Source organism: Hyla sarda, chromosome 2 (genome assembly GCF_029499605.1).
Source record: "Hyla sarda isolate aHylSar1 chromosome 2, aHylSar1.hap1, whole genome shotgun sequence".
In the NCBI taxonomy this organism is placed as follows: Eukaryota; Metazoa; Chordata; class Amphibia; order Anura; family Hylidae; genus Hyla; species Hyla sarda.
In genome coordinates, this window is record NC_079190.1 from 95,322,824 (window position 1) to 95,345,816 (window position 22,993).

At 43.5% G+C, this 22,993-nt stretch overlaps 1 protein-coding gene across 3 annotated transcripts in view; it reads right to left on the bottom strand.

Annotated features, from left to right (window-relative positions):
* The window catches only part of AGAP2 (ArfGAP with GTPase domain, ankyrin repeat and PH domain 2), a 254,446-nt gene that overhangs the window by 124,071 nt on the left and 107,382 nt on the right, over window positions 1–22,993 (bottom strand). For all 3 annotated transcript variants that reach the window (XM_056562604.1, XM_056562602.1, XM_056562601.1), the window contains exon 3: window positions 18,765–18,852. In XM_056562604.1, the coding sequence (XP_056418579.1) occupies window positions 18,765–18,852 (88 nt within the window). The remainder of the gene's footprint in view (window positions 1–18,764; window positions 18,853–22,993) is intronic.

Sequence of the window (22,993 nt, forward strand, 5' to 3'; positions counted from 1 at the left end):
TCCTCACAGGCTTTGCTGGAACTAACAGTCTTTAGCTTTAAGCAGGCCACTGTGCTACTAATTTTATGAGTTGAGTTGAATAGTAGTCACAAGGATTTAGGAAACAGAGCTTTACAATTCACGGTATTAGTGGCTGCTGGTTCTTTAGTCTTTGGCCTAGTTGCAATTGTGCTTGCTTTAGGTGCTGGTCCCAAGAGCAGGAGCAAGAGAGTGCAGGAACAAGAGAGTGCAGGAACAAGAGCAGGAGCAAGAGAGTGAACTTACAGACTACAGCCCCTTATATACTAGGGGGGCTGGACTAATCCCATTGGCTGCAAAGCCTGTAAATCCTGAACCCAGAGAACTCTGGGTACATCACATGACCCTGGAAGGTCCTAAATATCTGTACAATCATCATGATATATCACGTGACCTAGGTAGGTCCTATACATTTGTAAACTATACAGAAACACATTTATATGAGGCAACCAAGAGGCAAGCCCTGCAGGAGAGCCCTGTGGAATGGAGGGACTCTATCTGAGGGGACTTTAGACAGGGACAGGACAAGGCCCTGTACCAGGAAACCCCAACACCATCTCAGAAGGCAAAAAATTGCAATTTATTGTGCTAAACTGCAGCATTTGTATGACAGAAAACTGGTGTCAACCTTCAAAGGATAGGAGATAAGATGTCTGATTGCAGGGGTCCCGTCTCTAGGGCCCCCTGCAATCTGTCATTCAGCAACCATCTTTGTGAGCACTCCACAGCACTGGAGGCTCCAAGTGGTTAGCGTGACCGGAGTATTGTGACGTCTGACTCTGCCCCATGACTCTGCCTCGCCCCCTCAATGCAAGTTTATGGGAGGGAGCGTGACGGCCATAGACTTGCATTAAGGAGGGGGGCGTGACATCACATGGGGGCGGAGTTGTGATGTCACAATACTCCGTCCCCGTGGTCGTCATGCTACACACTCGGAGCCTCCAGTGCGAATGTGGTGGGTGCTGAATGACAGATTGCAGGGGTCCCCAGCGGCGGGACCCCGCGATCAGACATCTTACCTCCTATTCTTTGGATAGGGGATAAGATGTATTAGGGCCGTAGTACCCCTTTAATGAATTCATTAACTTTTCAGTCAAAGGTGCTAGTTTGCACTATTTTTTTAATTTATTTTTTTAAAGCAGAATGTAAAAAGTAAAATGGCTAGTGGATTCAGTTTTGATTAGCAGGACAATAGGTTGTGTGGTTAGATCACTTACAGATGTGTCCACCCTTCCCTTTACTTAAATGGGCACTGTCAGATATAAAAACTATGAGTAACATATAACAGTTTCGTTTTTTTGTGGGATCTGACAGGTATGCATTAAGTTTAGTTAGGGACTCCAGTTTCTCATGAAAGCAATTCAACACAATATCACAAGACTCTATGAGAACGCTTAAAGGCTTCATTTATATAACAATTACTGTTTGGGCAGGCACACTATACATCTCAAGATATGTTGAGTGTAGAGACTAGTTAAGAAAGGACACATTTAGAACATAGGCAGCCCACTAGATTTTGAAGAGGACCTGGTGTTATCTCTAAAATCATTAATATACTGGTATGTATTGATTGCTTAGGCTGCATTCACACCACGTTTGGCTGATACGGTCACCCGATCCGGCGGGGAAATTTAAAAAATTGCCGCTGTCGTATCCCCAGCACCGCATCCCATTAATTTAAATGCGCCGACCGGAGTGAGATAGTGTAACTGGTCGGCTAATTTTTGCACCGTATCATTTCCGTAGTCAGCAGGTTTTCACAAAACTATGTCAGAAGGGAGGGAGGGGAGAACATGTGCAGGGAATTAAGTTATTAAGGACAGGGGATAAGATGTCTGATCGCAGAGTCCAGCTGCTGGGACCCTAGCGATCTTCACTGCGGCACCGCAGTCATCAGGTCAGTGCATGGAACGAACAACCAAACCCCCTCAATGCAAGTCTATGGGAGGGGCATGGCGGCCGCCACACCCCCTCCCATAGACTTTCATTGAAGGGGCGTGGTTCCGACATCACGAGGTGGCGTGGCCGTGACGTCACGAGCCTCCAGTGTAGCAGTCTAAATGTACCCCTTTAAGACCAGTGGCTTACTTGGACTAAACCAATCTCAAGGATCCATAAACTGGGATATTCATAGCCAGACTATTTGACTCTAGTAAACAATGTCTTCCTTTTCCAGTATTTTCTGGTACAATATTTTTCATCAATGGTAATTGTTAATCATGCAATGTAATATCTCTGGTAGGTTCCATTTTTGATTATATATATGTAGTGGAAAGATATCCAGCTTTTGGGAGACTCATATTTAAAGGGATTATCCAAGATTAGAAAAATGCTGCTTCTTTTTTGCAAAAACAGCACTACTCCAGTCAACAGGTCGTGTCTGGTATTGCAGCTCAGCTCAAGTGAAGTGTATGGAACTGAGGTGCAGTACTACACACAACCTGTGTACAGGAGCGGTGCTGCTTGTGCTAAAACAAAGCAGTGATTTCCTAATCCTAGAAAACCCCTTTAATAAATGTGTCTTGGCTTTTTGTTAAAATGAGACATAAAGTTTATTGAAGAGACACCATGTCTCCAAGAGCAGTACATGGGCATACAATTAATGCTGTCAAGTAGCGTCTTGTCATAATTATCCTGTAATGAGACGAGAGTGTGAAGACATGGTGACAATGAAAAGATGGAGCCGACAGCTTAATAGTCAAGGACTGAGATCGTGACTTACACCATGGACTAATAGGCAGCTCATAAAGAAGAATTTTAATTGTAATTATCAGGGAGCCTTCTCCCCCATAGGATCACCGTTTGCAGATTTTATTAGATTCATTTTCAAGGGCAGTAAAGTAGGGCAGCATTTATTTCAATAGAAGGTGCAGTATACTGTACTGTAGGTGTGCAATGAAATAAATGATAAGAATGGTCATAGTAGTAAGGTCATTTATGGGATCTAAATAGCATATAATTTATTACTAGTTATGTAATTACATTTTTTTTTATCTTTCCAGATCTAAGTGTTGAAACTCCAACCGATCGCTATAAAGAGTGTCTATATGAGCTAGACAGTCCCATAGACTTGCAATATGAGACCATATCGGTCAAGTGACAGAGCTGAGAGTGAACGCGGTAAGGGCGCACTTCTTTTTACTGTATGTATATCTCTATGACACATCAAAATACTGACAGTGCCCATTTAATGCACTTACTGTAGGCAGGAACATGCACAGACATTTTGGAGGGAAGGGGCTTAAGTATTAAAAAAAAAACTGTATACAGTATATTATCCCTGTACTGTGACATCACTGTGTATATTAACCCTGTACTGTGACATCACTGTGTATATTAACCCTGTACTATACATGGATAATGTGCACAGTGACAAAACAGTACAGGGTTAATATGCATAGTGAAATCACAGTATAGTGTTAAAGGAGAAGTCTTGTTGTAAAAAACGTATCCCCTATCTGCAGGATAGGAGATAAGTTTTAGATCCGACTGCTGAGGCCCACCATGATCTCCTGTACCAAGCCCCAACTCTCCCCAGGAGCGGCGAGTCAGTGTGTTATTTTTGTAATAACACACTATACCAGGGCTGGTGCAAGGGTTTTTGGCGAATGCTAATTTTGCTGCCCCCTTAACCCCGCCCATTGTGTCTGCCCCTTTGACACACCCCACCTTACTACTGGGGTGACACACTATAACAAACCTCCTCCTCATTTAATCACCTTACTACTGGGGTGACACACTATAACAAACCTCCTCCTCATTTAATCACCTTAATACTGGGGTGACACACTGTAATAACCCTCCTCCTCATGTAATTATCCTACTACTGGGGTGATACACTGTAACAAACCTCCTCATGTAATCTTACTACTGGGGTGACACACTGTAACAAACCCCTCCATATATAATCTCTTTACTACTGGGGTGACACACTGTAAGAAACCTCCTCCTCATGTAATCTCCTTAATACTGGGGTGACACACTGTAACAAACCACCTCCTCATGTAATCTCCTTACTACTGGGGTGACACACTAACAAACCTCCTCCTCATGTAATCTCCTTACTACTGGGGTGACACACTGTAACAAATCTCCTCCTCATGTAATCTCCTTACTACTGGGATGACACACTGTAACAAAATTTCTCCTCATGTAATCACCTTACTACAGGGGTGACACACTGTAACAAACCTCCTCCACATGTAATCTCCTTACTACTGTGGTGACACACTGTAACATAATTCCTCCTCATGTAAACTCCTTACTACTGGGATAACACACTGTAACAAATCTCCTCATATAATTACATGTAAAACTCTCTCCTCATATAATCTCTTTACTACTGGGGTGACACACTGTAACAAACCTCCTCCTCATGTAATCTCCCTACTACTGGGGTGACACTCCTGCAGAAACACGTGGGAACTGAGTTCCTGCCCTTTTTCCACAGCAGGAATACCATTCCCATTAGCAGGACCAGCCATTGTGTGGAAATCTTGGGTGAATCCCCACACTGACCCCTGATGCTGATTATTATGGTATGGGGGGAGTTGTGGTGGGTACGTGCGCTCTGTCAGGACGCTGGATGAACCTGACCTGGGTGATCGCGTCTGTGTTCCTCAGAGAGGAGGAGCGCTCCTCTGATAGGCTGAAGAATGCTAGTTATTATGGTGCCAGGGAAGTGGTGCTGACTGTGAGCGCGTGGTTCGGATGCTGGCTGGCTGAGTTTCTTTCCCTGGGCAGAGCAATGCCCCCCACAAGAGAGCGCTCTAGGCGGCTGCTTTTTTGCCTATAGGCAGAGCTGGCCCTGACTGTAACAGCCTTATATGAATGTATGTTTAGACTATAAGGCAGTATTTTCCTACCAGGGTGCCTCCTGCTGTTTCAAAACTACAACTCCCAGCATTTCCAGACAACCAGAAGCTGTCCAGGCATGCAATACCTGTCAATACCTGACCCTTTTCTAAGAGCCTTGAAACATGAGTGGGGATTTGATAGTCAAACCTGAATCTCTCAGTTACTCATCTGTAGACAGATGTTTTGGAGACATTGGCTATATTCACACATGCTATATGTCCTGCATTTTTTTTTTACTGTGGTTTACCGTGGTTTTTCAATGTGGCAAAACTGCAGCAAAATAAAAAAAAAACACTTCAAAAGCATCATGTATAATTACAGGGTACAATGGTATATTGTGAAGAAGAAAGAGCATATACCAATTGCTGTAATTCCTCATTGGAACCAAAATATTACTATTGATTCCAGAATACAGCCTAATGGAATAGAAGACTAAAGAAACCTGACAGTGTAGAGGCTAAGAACAGAAAGAGAACAGCTAATACTCCAATATGTCAGATCAATGATACCAGCTAATAACTATTTATTCTCATTACAAAAATCCTATATTCCCTACACAGTCACCATGCATTCTATTGTAAACATGCTGAGATAGTATACAAAGAGACATCTGACAATGCCTACTGTATGTGAATAATGTGCGACTCGCCGCTTCAGCCTACATTCCAAAAGGAGACTTGGGACCCTCCAAGGTTCGCGAAAGGATCCCAGCAGTTGGATTCCCTGTGATCTAACATTTTTCCCCTATCCAGTGGTGAGTAATGTGTATATGTATTTAATTTGTATATTTGTATGTAGGGTACATACATGTGTGGCAGCCACAGGGAACTGGACAGACTGTGGTATGTGACTCGGGGTGGTTAGATGTATCACTTCGTGTCGCCAGGACACTGTTAACCTACACGGTAAGAGGATACGACAACTTCTCCTGGGCCAGGCACGGGATAATAAATACACCAATGTCGGGTTACGGATAACTGATTCTTTACTGATGATCGAGGTAGCAGGTCTTTTACAACACAAAAGTTTGTGCAATGAGATGGGCAGAGTGGAACCCGAGGAATCTATCGCCTTCCTGGGAGTTGTAGTGGCCGTTGAATGCAGCCTGAAGATTAGTGAAAGCACACACTGACTGAAAGCTCTAACTTGACTTACTGAAGTAGATATTTTCCCAACTGAGGTTTTGCTTACCGCCAGGTTTTGACAATTCCCCTGCGCACTGGGGTCTTTTCCTGACATTTCGCGTGGCTGTGCAATTTAGTAGACTTCTTCTCCCTAAGGGTATGTTCACACTATGGATTATGAACGGAATCTGGCGGCGGCCGCCGCAATACTTTGGAGGTAGGACCGCGCGGCACTCCGCCGCCATCATTGACGGCTATGCAGTGTTCGCGGACTTCCGCGCAAAGAACGAACATGTTCGCCGCTGAAATTCCGCAGTGTGAACGGGTCTCGCGGAAACCCATTCACACTGATGTTTATGTTCACAGCAGGCAATTCCGTTCACGGAATTCCACTCACGGAATTCCGCGGGAATTATGTAGTGTGAACAAACCCTTAGGCTTCTCCTCAGCTTGACAGCTGGAACACACTCTCCTCTCACTCTGAACACACTGCACTCCACTCTCCACTAAAGTCTCCTCCCCCCTACACTACATTAAGGGCTAGGTTTAAGGGTCTCCCATTGGGCAGTTAGGGTGTCCTGGTCACTCTTCCTCAATCTTTAAAGGGTACAGTGCTCAAGAAAATACACTCCACACAATATAATAAAGTGAAACAGTACAGTATTGGGCCCAGTAAACAGACAGACAGGGTGTCCGAGACAATCTCTAGCCCAATGGACAGGCTTTGATGCTGGGACACCACACATGTATGTACAGTATGTATGTGAATTGTTATAAAGCGCATGCATAGTGAAGTGTTAGCAGTACAATGGGATTGTAAATTTAGCAACACTCAGTGGGGGAGATTTATCAAAACCTGTGCAGAGGAAGAGTGGTGCAGTTGCCCATAGCAACCAATCAGATTGCTTCTTTCATTTTCCACAGGCCTCTAAAGAGGCCTGTGGAAAATGAAAGAAGCAATCTGATTGGTTGCTATGGGCAACTGCACCACTCTTCCTCTGCACTGGTTTTGATGAACCTCCCCAACTATTTATGTGTATAGGTTAGGATTTTTTATGCATAAAAGATAGTTGCACTATTTTGTGGAATTATTTATACTATTTATGTGTATAGGTTAGTGATGCTAGTAAGTGTATTAGGCTGGGTCCACACTACGTTTTGTCCCATACGGGAGCGCATACGGCAGGAGGGAGCTAAAAGCTTGCGCTCCCGTATGTGACCGCATGTGCTCCCGTATGCCATTCACTTCAATGAGCCGACCGGAGTGAAACGTTCGGTCCGGTCGGCTCATTTTTGCGCCGTATGCGCTTTTACAACCGGACCTAAAACTGTGGTCAACCAGGCTGGGTCCACACTACGTCCACACATCCTTGGTAAAATGAGGGTGCGTGTTATAGGCCGGTGCGTGGTATACCCCGATAAATACGGTATGTAAGGATTTTTTGAAAATGTCGGAGTCACGCCCCCTTTTCGGTGACCATGCTCTCTTTTCCGGTGGTCACATCCCCTTTCTCCTTTCGCCACACTTCTTTTTTGGTTTTCTGAGCAAAATGGGTAGTTGGTTGGGTTTTTACATATTTTGGCGCAAATTTTGTTGCAGACACAATTTTTGGTGCAATGCGCCAAATTCTTGTGTACAACCTGACAAAACAGGTTGGGTTTATAATAGTAAATTAGGGCCTTTGTGTGTGAGACAGATAAATGGGTGCCAGGTGTTTGGGAACAAAGACATTCATACCACACCACCAGTTTTTGTCTCTTCTACCTTGGCCATATTTGCTTATGTGCTGTTGCTAAAAATGTCTGCACCTGGATGATTTTCACTTAAAGGGGTACCCCACTGACCAGCGTTAGGAACATTTAGTTAAGCATAACCGGCATATGAAGCTAAGGGATCAAAATACAATTCAATATATTATGTGATCTTTGTACTTGGCGCTATAATGACATAATATGCTAGACAATGTACACATTTTATATTGTTATGCACAAATAATTAGATTAATAATTTTTGGGGTTAAATATTATTGATTTAGCCAAATACCTTTGAACAGAACATAAAAATACATAAATGTGTTTCTACTTGTTCTACTAGTAGATGTTGTATATTTATATAATATTTTGCAGAAATTGACATTAAAGCGTACCCGCCAGATCCAAGAATTTTTTTTATATATCACTCAGTACCTAATCCTGTCCGTGTACATCTAATTTTTATGTGTCTAGCACCTTTATTTTTTTTTTTTATTACACTTTAAATTTAGCTCAATAGTCTGAATTCCTATCAAAGGGAGGGGGCAGGGCCTCACTGTGCCGGTCTCCGCCCCCTCCCTCAGTATGCAGTCTGCTCACATCTCCCCTAGCATTAGCAAAACTACAAATCCCAGCTTGTCCTCACTGACAGTAGCGGGACACAAGCTGACAGTGGGAGGATTTTTCCCTGTGCTCACAGCTGTCAATCAAGGAAGTGTGTCCATGACATAGGTGATGATGCATGGACACAGCAGGACTAGTATGTGTCCAAGCAGGCAGGGGGGGGGGGGGGGGGGCAGTTGTTTGACTGGCTTCTTCTGTATCAAATACTGAAAATGTTCTAATGAAAGCAATTGCAAAACCTAGTGGTTAAACATGCTTTACAACATATCAAAAGTTTTTGTATCTGACAGTGCCCATTTAAGTATAAAGGGCTAAAGCTATGGAGAAAAAAAACATTTTGGCATGAAAAGTTTCCACTAATTATTCAAAGGATTTTACATCCAAGGTATACACTATGCACGTCAGTTTTGTTTTGTTTTGTTTTGTTGGAAACAAGTTTTATTAAGTCAATTATTGAAAAATAAATTTACATTTTTGGTAAGCTTAGACTTAGACTACATTTTTCTTCATAGGGTTGTACTAGCTGACTACACCGTGCACTCACATTTAACCCCTACAGGACACAAAATGTACATCAATCACTGCACCCTGGTAATAAGCGCACAGCAAAGTACATGTACATTGCGGCAGGTTTGCAATCTATAAAAAGAGAGCTTGAACTGCGCTCGATTCATAAACTGCGGGTCCCAGGTGCTATCATTAGCCAGGGACTCGCCACTTAAAGTGGACATCAGTGATCACGCTGATTTCCGCCACCAACCCCTTTGAGACTCTGATCAATACTAATATCTATATTTCTCATGTCTTTGCCTTCAGACTCGTTTTATACACATTTTTTTCCCATCTGAATGTTCAGAGAGTTACAATTTGGCGCCTAACTCAAAAGAAAAAAAGAAAAATCTTTAAAAAAAAATGGCATAAAAAATCCCCAAAGTGTCATGAGAAATATCTAAAGCGGCGCAAAAATAAACTCTTCCATATCTTCAATGCAGCACAATGGACCTTTGAAAATGTGAAGTGAAAACAAAATATGCAACTGGTATTGCTGTAACACAAATTACAGTAGTTTTTTTTTTTATATGTCCCCCAATATTTATTTTTAAAGAGTACCTATCGTGAGCTTGGTAAATGTTTGAATTCTCCTAGTTCACTCCCCCCCATCATGACAAACCACCCCCTGTCATTATGTTTATTTTTTTAGTTTTCTACCTTGATATTGTCCTGTATCTTCTGCTCAATCTCACTGAGCTCCACAGACTGGGAAGGGGTGTTACCTAGTATGTGTGACATCATCTGACGCCCTGCTGGGAAGAGCTTCCTTCCTTACTCTGCTACACATAGCCGAGAGCAGTTCAGTGTGAGATTGGGTGAGGCTGGAGGCAATCTGCTAGTAGCACTGCAGGCAGGATCAGAAGGATGACCCCTGATGGGGAGACTTTTACAGGTTAATTTAAAGGGGTACTCCTCTGGAATTTTTTTATTTTTTTTTTATCAATTGGTGCCAGAAAGTTAAACAGATTTGTACATTTCTTCCATTTAAAAAACTCAATCCTTCCAGTACTTATCAGCTGCTATATTCTCCACTGGAAGTTCCTTTATTTTTGAATTTCCTTTCTGTCTGACCACAGTGCTCTCTGCTGACTAGTGTTGAGCGGCATAGGCCATATTCGAATTCGCGAATATTTGCGAATATATGGACGAATATTCGTCATATTCGCGAATATTCGCATATTCGTAACATTCTCGTTTTATTTTCGCATATGCGAATATTCGCGTGTGCGAAAATTAACATATGCGAAATTCGCATATACGAAAATTAGCATAAGTGAAAATTTGCATATGCGAAACTTAGCATATGCAACTTTTCGCATATGCGAAAATTCGCACACCGGTCTCACACAGTAGTATTAGAGCCTTCTTACACCACATAAGCTGGAAGCAGAGAGGGAGGATCACTGTGATGTGTACTGTGAAAAAAATTAAAAAAATAATAAAAAAACGAATATTCGTAATTACGAATATATAGCGCTATATTCGCGAATATTCACGAATTCGCGAATATGCGATATTCGCGAATAAAATTCGAATTGCGAATATTTGCGAGCAACACTACTGCTGACACCATTTTAGGAACTGTCTAGAGTACAAGCAAATTCCCATAGCAAACCTGTCCTGTTCTGGACAGTTCCTAAGATCAACAAAGGTGTCAGCAGAGAACACGGTGGTCAGAAAGGAAATTCATAAAGAAAAGAACTTCATGTGGAGCATATAGCAGCTGATAAGTACTGGAAGGATTAAGATTTTAAAATGGAAGTAATTTACAAATCTGTTTAACTTTCTGGCACCAGTTAATTTAAAAATAATGTTTTCGGGTGGAGTACCCCTTTAACACATAAAGTGTTTTTTTTTTTTTATCAAGAAGTATATTAGAAAAGTAATTTAAATAGGCTAATCTATAACATATTAATCTTTATTGCTAACGACAGGTACCATTTTAACAACATAAAGGTTATTCTGTGTGTGGTTGTTCAGAGGCAGTTCACAGTTGCAATTATTGAGGAGCAAATAGAATGCAATAAACATGTAAAGCTCCTATATATTCCTCAGCAAAAGTATAGAATTTCTCATGCCGGGAGCCTACATAGAAGTAATTAATTTACTTTTTATTTTTTTATTTTTTTTTAAATGAATTCCTTCGTTTCTAATGTTCTGAGTAAGAAAGGTTCCTTTATGACTTTGCGAAAGCAATTTTTTTTCATGCTGACAAAACACAATGCTTTTTGCTAGTTTAAGCAACAGAACACAAAGAACCCAGCAGAGTGTGTGAGTGGGTGGCTTATATGGAAACTGGGAACTAGATAATACAAGTTTTTGCTCATCGAAAAAAGGTGGCTTATGCAGCATAGGTTTATATGTACAGCATAGTTTGTCATATTAACACTTTCACCCTAACCGGTGTTCTGTAACCTAGGTTCGGAACCTGGGCCGCTACTAGAACCCAGAGCCAGTTCTGCCTATAGGCAAAATAGGCAGCCGCCTAGAGCACCCTCTAGATAGAGGCGCTGCTCTACACGATACAAGAAAGTTAGTAGCCAGATAGCATCCAAAGCCCCACTCACCCGAAGCACCCGCCCAGCCAGCACCACCGTGTCACCCCAGTAGTAAAGTAATTAAATAAGGAGGAGGTTTGTTGCAGTATGTCACCCCAGTAGTAAGAAGATTACATAAGGATTGGGTTTGTTACAGTGTGTCACCCAAGTAAGATGATTACTTGATGAGGTGGTTTGTTACAATGTGTCACCCCAGTAGTAAGGAGATTACATAAGGAGTGGGTTTGTTACAGTGTGTCACCCTAGTAAGATGATTACATGATGAGGTGGTTTGTTACAGCGTGTCACCCCAGTAGTAAGGTGATTACATGAGGAAGAGGTTTGTTACAGTGTGTCACCCCAGTAGTAAGGAGATTACATGAGGAAGAAGTTTGCTACAGTGTGTCACCCTAGTAGTAAGGAGATTAAATGAGGAGGAGGTTCATTACAGTGTGTCACCCCAGTAGTAAGGACATTACATGAGGAAGAGGTTTGCTACAGTGTGTCACCCCAGTAGTAAGGAGATTACATGAGGAGGAGGTTCATTACAGTGTGTCACCCCAGTAGTAAGGAGATTACATGAGGAGGAGGTTTGCTACAGTGTGTCACCCTAGTAAGATGATTACATGAGGAGGAGGTTTGTTACAGCGTGTCACCCCAGTAGTAAGGAGATTACATGAGGAGGGGGTTTGTTACAGTGTGTCACCCTAGTAAGATGATTACATGAGGAGGGGGTTTGTTACAAAGTCTCACCCCAGTAGTAAGGTGAAGATTGAAGGACGGAGCCAATGGGAAGGGTCAAGGGGGGGGGGGGGGGGGCAAAATTAGCTTTCGCCTAGGTTGGCAAAAATCCTTGCACCAGCCCTGCTAAAACCCTGGTGGTTCTTGTCATTCTGTTGGGCAGGTTTTTCCTCACAGTGTGACTCCAGCTGTTGCAAAACTACAACTTCCAGCATGCCCGGACAGCCAACGGCTGCCCGGGCATGCTGGGAGTTGTAGTTTTGCAACAGCTGGGGAAACACAGTTTGGAAAACACTGGCCTAGTGGCCACTCATCCTGTGCTAATGCTAGGCAGCACAGTGCATGATGAAAGCATTGGGGGGACTTTAATGTAGGGGTGCTTGACGTTATGAAACATTGTCTAAAATTGGCAGAAATGGCATGAAGATTGCTAGTATAAAAACATTCCTTAAATAATAATGGAACATATATTACGCATACAGAGGAGCCATGTGCAGGTATGTATGGTGGCACACTGAGTCCCCATGGCTCTGTAGTACAGAGCAGTTGGCGCTCTGTGTTCCGCCATATGGTACCACCTTACTGTACCATATGGAAGGGATAATATTCCTTTGAATCACATACCAACTAATGCCACATAAACACAACAATACAAAAACCTCTGTATGCTTTCAAATAAAACTGGAGGTAAACAGAGGCCCCAGTATGATCAGAAGACTACAATAAGAACCATATTATGGCTCTATAAGTGATAGGCCTGTGTATAATTCTGTAGTCAAACACATATTTAAAGGGGTACTCCAGTTGAAAACAACTTTTTAATCAACTGGTGCCAGAAAGTTAAACAGATTTGTAAATTACTTCTATTTAAAAATCTTAATCCTTCCAGTACTTATCAGCTGCTATATGTTCCACAGGAAGTTCTTTTCTTTTTGAATTTCTTTCCTGTTTGACCACAGTGCTTTCTGCTGACACCTCTGTCCATGTCAGGAACTGTCCAGAGCAGGATCAAATCCCCAAAGCAAACCTCTCGTGCTCTGGACAGTTCCTGACATGGACAAAGGTGTCAGCAGAGAGCGCTGTGGTCAGACTGAAAAGAAATTCAAAAAGTAAAGAACTTCCCCTTGGGTATACAGCAGCTGATAAGTACTGGAAGGGTTAAGATTTTAAAATAGAAGTAATTTACAAATCTTTTTAACTGTCTGGCACCAGTTGATTTAACCTCTTAAGGACGCAGGGCGTATGGATACGCCCTGCATCCCGAGTTCTTAAGGACGCAGGGCGTATCCATACGCCCGTGGGAATTCCGGCCCCCACCGCTAGCCGGTTGGGGACCGGAGCCGGATGCCTGCTGAAATCGTTCAGCAGGCATCCCGGCATATCGCCCAGGGGGGTCATTATGCCCCCCCATGTCGGCGATTGCCGCAGATCACTGGACAATTCAGTCCAGCAATCTGCGGCGATTCCGGGTCAATCGGGTCTCCAGTGACCCGGTGACCCGGAATTACTGGCTGTTCGGGGCCGTCTCTGACGGCCCCGAACAGCCAGAGCCTGCAGGGGTGAGGTGGCACTGGTGCCACCTCACGATCGCCCTGATTCGTCGGCCGGATTACCGGCCGACCAATCAGGGCGCCTGCTGCGGGTGTCACTCCCGCACCCGCTCCGCCCCTCTTCCGGAGGGTGTGAGCGGGTGCGGGAAGACGACCCCGGGTGCTGGGGACCCCGATCCCCGGCGTCCATGTTGGGATCGGGGCCCCAGGAGCGACGGCGGCGGCGAGGGACAGCCTGCGATGGAGCAGCAGCAGGAGGTGAGTTACAGCCTCCTGCTGTTGCTTAGCAACAGCTCCCAGCATGCAAAAAGGGCATGCTGGGAGCTGTAGTTATGCAACAGCAGGAGGCAGACCACCACAACTCCCAGCATTCCCTTATGGGCATGCTGGGACTTATGGTTTTGCAACAGCTGGAGGCACATTTTTTCTATGGAAAAGTGTACCTTCAGCTGTTGTATAACTACAACTCCCAGCTTGCACAAACAGCTAAAGTGCATGCTGGGAGTTGTAGTGGTGCATCTGCTGGTTGCATAACTACAACTCCCAGCATGCCCGATGGCTGTCGGTGACTGCTGAGAGTTGTAGTTTTGCAACAGCTGAAGGCACACTGGTTGTGAAACTTAGAGTTTTTTTTTTTTACCTAACTCAGTGTTTCACGACCGGTGTGCCTCCAGCTGTTGCAAACTACAACTCCCAGCAGTCACCTTACACCATGCACCGTACATGCTGGGAGTTGTAGTTTTGCAACAGCTGGAGGCACACTGGTTTTGAAACACTGAGTAAGGTCACAAACTCCGTGATACATAACCAGTGTGCCTACAGCTGTTGCAAAACTAAAACGCTCAGCATGTACAGTCTGTCAGCGCATGCTGGGAGTTGTAGTTTTGCAACAGCTGGATGTCCCCCCCAATGTGAATGTACAGGGTACACTCACATGGGCGGAGGCTTACAGTAAGTATCGGGCTGCAAGTTTGTGCTGCAGCAAATTTTCTGCAACAGCTCAAACTGCCAGCGAGAAACTACTGTGAACCCCCGCCCGTGTGACTGTACCCTAAAAACACTACACTACACTACCACAAAAAATAAAATAAAAAGTAAAAAACACTACATATACACATACCCCTATACAACCCCCCTCCCCTCCCCAATAAAAATGAAAAACGTCTGGTACGCCACAGTTTCCAAAACGGAGCCTCCAGCTGTTGCAAAACAACAACTCTCAGTATTGTCGGACAGCCGTTGACTGTCCAGGCATGCTGGGAGTTTTGCAACAGCTGGAGGCACCCTGTTTGGGAATCACTGGCGTAGAATACCCCTATGTCCACCCCTATGCAATCCCTAATTTAGGCCTCAAATGCGCATGGCGCTCTCACTTTGGAGCCCTGTCGTATTTCAAGGCAACAGTTAAGGGTCACATATGGGGTATCGCCGTACTCGGAAGAAATTGGGCTTCAAATTTTGGGGGGTATTTTCTGCTTTTACCCTTTTTAAAAATGTAAAGTTTTTGGGAAAATTTTTTTTACTTTTTTTACATATGCAATAGTCGTGAAACGCCTGTGGGGTATTAAGGTTCACTTAACCCCTTGTTACATTCCCCGAGGGCTCTAGTTTCCAAAATGGTATGCCATGTGGGGTTATTTTGCGGTCCTGGCACCATAGGGGCTTCCTAAATGCGGCATGCCCCCAGAGCAAAATTTGCTTTCAAAAAGCCAAATGTGACTCCTTCTCTTCTGAGACCTGTAGTGCGCCAGCAGAGCACTTTTCACCCCCATATGGGGTGTTTTCTGAATCGGGAGAAATTGGGCTTCAAATTTTGGGGGGTATTTTATGCTTTAACCCTTTGTATAAATGTAAATTTTTGGGGAAACCAAGCATTTTAGGTAAATTTTTTTATTTTTTTTTACATATGCAAAAGTCGTGAAACACCTGTAGGGTATTAAGGTTCACTTTACCACTTGTTACGTTCCCCGAGGGGTCTAGTTTCCAAAATGGTATGCCATGTGTTTTTTTTTTTTGCTGTCCTGGCACCATAGGGGCTTCCTAAATGCGGCATGCCCCCAGAGCAAAATTTCCTTCAAAAAAGCCAAATGTGACTCCTTCTCTTCTGAGACCTGTAGTGCGCCAGCAGAGCACTTTTCACCCCCATATGGGGTGTTTTCTGAATCGGGAGAAATTGGGCTTCAAATTTTGGGGGGTATTTTCTGCTATTACCCTTTTTAAAAATGTAAAACTTTAGGGAAACCAAGCATTTTAGGGAATTTTTTTTTTTTTTTTTTATATATGCAAAAGTCGTGAATCACCTGTGGGGTATTAAGGTTCACATTACCCCTTGTTACGTTCCCCGAGGGGTCTAGTTTCCAAAATGGTATGCCATGTGTTTTTTTTTTGCTGTTCTGGCACCATAGGGGCTTCCTAAAGGTGACATGCCCCCCAAAAACCATTTGACGCTCCTTCCCTTCTGAGCCCTCTACTGCGCCCGCCGAACACTTTACATAGACATATGAGGTATGTGCTTACTCGAGAGAAATTGGGTTTCAAATACAAGTAAAAATTTTCTCCTTTTTACCCCTTGAAAAAATTCAAAAATTGGGTCTACAAGAACATGCGAGTGTAAAAAATGAAGATTGTGAATTTTCTCCTTCACTTTGCTGCTATTCCTGTGAAACCCGTAAAGGGTTAAAACGCTTACTGAATGTCATTTTGAATACTTTCGGGGGCTCAGTTTTTATAATGGGGTCATTTATGGGGTATTTCTAATATGAAGACCCTTCAAATCCACTTCAAACCTGAACTGGTCCCTGAAAAAAAGCGAGTTTCAACATTTTGTGAAAAATTGGAAAATTGCTGCGGAACTTTGAAGCCCTCTGGTGTCTTCCAAAAGTAAAAACTCATCAATTTTATGATGCAAATATAAAGTAGACATATTGTATATGTGAATAAAAAAAAAAATTCTTTGGAATATCCATTTTCCTTACAAGCAGAGAGCTTCAAAGTTAGAAAAATGCAAAATTTTCAAATTTTTCATCAAATTTTGGGATTTTTCACCAAGAAAGGATGCAAGTTACCAAAAAATTTTACCAATACGTTAAAGTAGAATATGTCACGAAAAAACAATCTCGGAATCAGAATGATAACTAAAAGCATTCCAGAGTTATTAATGTTTAAAGTGACAGTGGTCAGATTTGCAAAAAATGGCCGAGTCCTTAAGGTGAAAAAGGGCTCAGTCCTTAAGGGGTTAAAAAAGTACTACAACATATCTCTAATATACTTTAATTAAAAAAAAAGTGTTTTTAAAACAGTTTAAAATCACTTTTAAATTCGGCCACTAGGGGTCGCCCTCCTAGTGGCCGAATGCATTGGGCAGTGACGTCACTAATGAATTTCGACTCGTTGAAGCCTGGCAATGAGTCGGAATTCATTCACTGCGGTGCTCACGGGAGCAAGCGCTTTGAATGAAGAGGACGCGCGCAGGCTCCCTGGCAGGCCCTGGCGACAGGTAAGATTATCTATGTTGTGTCTGTTACTGAATGTTTTTACGGGGGGAGGGGAGGGGGGGTAGTGGGTTTTGCGGCGCAGCGGGGCCAAGGGGGTTGCGGGCTGCGCCGCGGGAGCGGGATGGGCCATCACGGTGTGCCTCCAGTTGTTTCCCCACTACAACTCCCAGCATGCCCTGACAGCCGATAGAGGTCAGGGCAAGCTGGGAGTTGTAGTGGGGAAACAGCTGGAGGGACACTGAGTAGGTGAACTAAGGGGGGGGGAGGGAGTTGAGCGGCGCGACGGGGCCGGGGGGGGGGGGGGGTTGCGGGATGTGCGGCCATCACGGTGTGCCTCCAGTTGTTTCCCCACTACAACTCCCAGCATGCCCTGACAGCCAGTAGATGTCATGGCATGCTGGGAGTTGTTGTGGCGAAACAGCTGGAGACACCCTGTTAGGAGAACTAAGGGCGGAAGTGCGGAAGTTGGCCCCCAGCAGGCATCAGTGACGTGGTGCCTGCTGGGGAAGTCTGCCTGGTAGCGAGCACACAAACTAAATGCCATTTTTAAAATAGTAAAAAATAAAAATAAAGGCAGGGAGGGTGTTAGGGATAGAAGGGCAATAGGCAGGGACAGAAAAAAAAAAACATGATGGTGGGAGCTACCCTTTAACTATTCATCCTTATACTAGTGTTACGTTCTGCCTGGCATTCAAAAAACCACCGGCCCGGCTTTTCCACATTTTCAGCTTTTGTATGAACTGTACACTTGAAGTTACTGTTCATGGTACACACCGAGAAGGTGATATAAACATGTACCGTATTTTTCGCCGTATAAGACGCACATTTTGGTGCGTCTTATACGGCAAATACACATTAAAACCCTGTCCTATCGCGACGGTCCTTGCGGCCATCAACGGCCGGGACCCACGGCTAATACAGGACATCACCGATCACGGTGATGCCCTGTATTAACCCTTCAGACGCGGCAATCAAAGCTGACCGCCGCTTCTGAAGCGAAAGTGACACTAACTGGCTGCTCAGTCGGGCTGTTCGGGACCGCCACGGTGAAATCGCGGCGTCCCGAACAGCTTACAGGACACCTTACAGCTTACAGGGACCTTACCTGCCTCCTCGGTGTCTGCTCCGTGCCTGGATCCCCTGCATGGCCGGCGCTCTCCTTCGTCGTCATCACGTAGTGACGTGATGGCGGCGACGGAGGGCGAGGATACCGGGCAGCAGAGACGTTCTGGAGCGACAGGGACACCCCGGGGACGCGGCGACAGCGATGGAGGGCGACATCCAGGGCAGCAGTGACGGGTCCGGAGTGGCGGGGACACGTGAGTATTACCCGTCCTATACTGGTTCAGAATCTTTTTTTTTTTCTAGATTTTCATCCTTTAATTGGGTGCGTCTTATATGCCGGAGCATCTTATATGGCGAAAAATATGGTAAGTTACATATAGGATATATAATTGACCAAAAAGTATACAGGCAGTAGCTATACTAAATGTATGTAACACAAGTTCAACTTACTTTCTGGTGTTTCAATTGCCAGATAGGATCCTGTAACAAATCGGTGAACAAGGGCAGATTTACCACTTTTAATGTTACCCACAACACCCTATAAGAGAAAAGAAAAAGGGTTAAAGACAAACTGTACTACATATGTATGATGTCATCAAAGTGGATGTGTTTGTTTGAAATTCTTTAACCGGGTATAATCAACCATCTTTATATAAAGATTATAAGAAATGTGGGTATTTCCTGGAGACCCTAAAATGATCACATAGGTATAATATGGTTTTTTAAGCAGGAAATACTACAAAACAACATGCAACAATTTCTATCTAAATATATGTTGAGCACTAAATTGTGCTGTTTGGTGGATCTTTTTTAAAAGGGTTGTTCAGTGGAAACATAATTTAAGTGAACTTACTATTGTCCCCAGACTGCCTACAAAAATAATAAAACTTAAACTGCCAGAGATTGGCAGAGCAGCGCTTTGACGTCACGTCTACACCGGACTGCCCAGAGATGGGACGCCATGATTCCAGACATACGAGGGAGCAGCAGAAGGGGAGTTTTTGGAGTCCCAGCACCAGTGGCTGTCCCGTGGTTTTGGACTGTGTCGGGCAGCTTGGCAGTGCAGGATGTTGGGCCCACTAAAGTTCTGTTGTCAGATTAATTATGTCTGTACTGTAATATCAGAATAATATATTTTTCTAAATTAATTTAATTATTGTTCTATGTATATATGTTTTCCATGTAATTGTGCCTTTAAGTGTGTCCCCCATGAAACCCTGCAGTGAACCCCATGTGACCCTGCCTGCCAATGAAACCCCAACGTTTCCCCTGTATAGTGAGGTGCAGGGGAGGAGTAAGTCTAGTTCCAGCAAGACTCCTGAGCAACAGCTTAGCTCAGGTGTGCTGTGTGTCATGTGCTCTGAGGAGAGGCTTACTTCAAATCTAATTTCTCAACTGGTCATCCTGCAAGTGTTACTCGCAACAAGGAAATTCATGTAGAACAGTCACCAGTACCTTGCCAGGACCCTAGCAACCAGAATTTAATCTACAGTGTCAAGTCAGTATAATTCTGTCTGGTGAAAGCACCACAAGTCTCAGCAAGGCAACAGGGCCCCCAAGGGGTTACGCTGCACTCTCACACCTAGGCTAGCTGTATCTATAATACCATTTGCACCAGCTCAGTAAAGACAGTTATCCGTAACCTGATGTTGGTGTGTTCATTTACTCCCCGTGTCTGGCCCAGGAGAAGCTGTCTCCAACCTCAGACTGTGTATAGGATAATGGCCCCCTGGTGTCACACATCCAAAGGATAGGGCATAAGATGCCTGATCGCGGGAGTCCCGCCACTGGAGACCCCCGGGATCATGCACGCGGCACCCCGTTTGTAATCAGTTCCTGGAACGTGTTCGCTTGCATTGAGGGGCGGAGCGTGATGTCACACGGGGACGGAGGCGTGACGTCACACGCCACCGGCCCGGTGGTCACCTGTAATCAGTCCCGGAGCAAACATGCTCTGGGGACTGATTACAAAGGGGGTTCCTCGTGCATGATCCCGGGGGTCCCCAGCGGCGGGACTCCCGCGATCAGGCATCTTATCCCCTATCCTTTGGATAGGGGAAAAGATGTGTAAGCACCGGAGAACCCCTTTAAAGGAGAACTATGGCAAAATATAGGGGATAAGTAGCTGATCACGGAGGATGGGACCTGGTACTCAGTGAGGAGTGTGCGATGCAAGGGGCATGCTCTCCATTCATTTTCATTGGAGCACCAAAGAGACCCGAGAACACCACTTGGGCATCATTGGTGCTTCCATAGAATTAAATAGAGGGCATGCAGTCTACCGGTAGATGACAGGTGCACTTCAGTGAGAGAGCCAGGGTCCCGTTCTGTATCTCTGTAACCTGAAGAAGTAGTTTTTAATACTTTACAAAGTTGAGAACACCACAAAATGTACATTTTCCTGAACCAAAAGGAGTCCAGTTCTGGTTTCTATAAAACAATCACTTTAAAAGAAGGTTGTCTAGACTTTTATCTATTTCAACTGCAACCACTATGATGCTTGTGCTTCAGCAGGTGACCTGTTTCCCTGTGGCAGCTGCATACCTCACTGCATTCTATTCTACATAATTGTTGTGTCTTTGGCTGGGTTTACTATAGGTATTTTGGTTGGAATTTGTAATCAGAACCAGGGGTGGAACCAACACAGGGAAAAACTAGAGTGGAAAGGTTTGCACATTTTGTTCTTTATATGTAGAGGGGAATAGTAGAAATCTGGCATGTCAGTGGCTGTCTGTGACTCTCTGACTGAAATCTACACCAGCTAGGAGATGCTTAGCAGACATATGTTTTGGTAAATCTGGCATTCACTGGAGGCCATGTTCATTCCCATGAAGGACCACCCAGTTTATGCTAAACCTAGCCCACTTGGAAACAGCAGCGTTAAGTTGTAAAAAGTCCCACATTTTGGTCCAAGACAGAACACTGGCATATGTGCTCGATAAATTCCCCCCATTGTCACTACTCACTGTACTATGGATCGGTAGACCATGGGACATTTTTACCAACAGTTCTCTGGTAAAAACATAGATAAAGCCCACCCCTTGTATCTCATTCCTGGGGGGGATTTATCAAATATTTATGCCTGCTTAAAAAAAACCATGAAAAATATGTGCAAATGTTTTGGGCAAACCCTGGATTGCCAAAAACTTGCAACTTGGGGGAGGAGGTGGTGGTTTACGACACCAGTGCCATCTTTTGAAAAGGAGGTGGGGCTTAGTGGAAATGGGAAGTTGCCCCATGTACTCACTGAATTTACTAGAATTCACACTGGTGGGATTTCTGAGACTTCTCTTAATAATTCTGGTGACTCCTTTCAATAAATCTGGTGCTATTGATAGGTATTACCAAGTAATATCATATAAACATATTAAAGTGTCTACAGTACAAATTATTGTAATTTTATTATCTCCTTCATCCTTACAATATCTCATAACCACCATCTTGTAATAATCTGTAATCTTTAGACATACAATACTTACATAATAATTGGTTACACTATCAAGATCTATTTTTGCAGATGTGATTCATTTCCCTTCCCGAATAATATTATGCAGTACAACGTATGCAGTCCTCAGCATTTGTGTTACCTAATCTTAGCTCTACAATATCAAATTCTGATATATATATATATATATATATATATATATATATATATATATATATATATAAAACCATTTATTTAATACTTCCTGCAAAAAATGAAGAAGCGTTCAGGATCCTCCCTGCAGATGGTACTAGTCACATCACAATAGCTGTTATTATCTTCAAATGAACAATAATGTGCTTTCAGGTCCTTACGTCTAAACAGTAGATTATGTCAATTAGTAATATTGCTTGTGATCAAGCAGCAGAACATAGCAATTTCTAAAGTAAGGATACCGATTAGTCATTGACGTATCATGACCTGGCCAAGATCAGAAAAAATTCCATATTCTGTACAGTATGCAGTATCTATGAACCTAATAATTTAGCCTGGGGTACATATACATTTTTAATGTAATATTCACAAATATCAGCAAAAACACAACTTTATGAGTGGGGAATGTGGATGACAACCATAGCTTCGAGCTGTAATTGCCCGGACTAGTTTATGAGTTCAGCACAACATTTGGTCTAATGCACATAGAAATAGCAGTGTGAAGAATGCTGCATAGTGGTAAACTCCGCACTGTAGGACCTTCAGAAAAAATCTCTGTGTACCTCCTGTAAAATCAAAGATAAAAGAGGTAATTACGCACAGATTCCGCATGTGGATTCTGCCTCAAATGAAAGGGGTATTCCAGGAAAAACTTTTTTTTATATATATATATATATCAACTGGCTCCAGAAAGTTAAACAGATTTGTAAATTATTTCTATAAAAAAAATCTTACTCCTTCCAATAATTATTAGCTGCTGAAGTTGAGTTGTTCTTTTCTGTCTGGCAACAGTGCTCTCTGCTGACATCTCTGCTTGTCTCGGGGACTGCAAAGTGTAGAATAGGTTTGCTATAGGATTTGCTTCTACTCTGGACAGTTCCTGAGACAGGTGTCATCAGAGAGCACTTAGACAGAAAAGAACAACTCAACTTTAGCAGCTCATAAGTACTGAAAGGATTAAGATTTTTTTAATAGAAGTAATTTACAAATCTGTTTATCTCTCTGGAGCCAGTTGGTATATAAAAAAAAAATGATTTTTTTC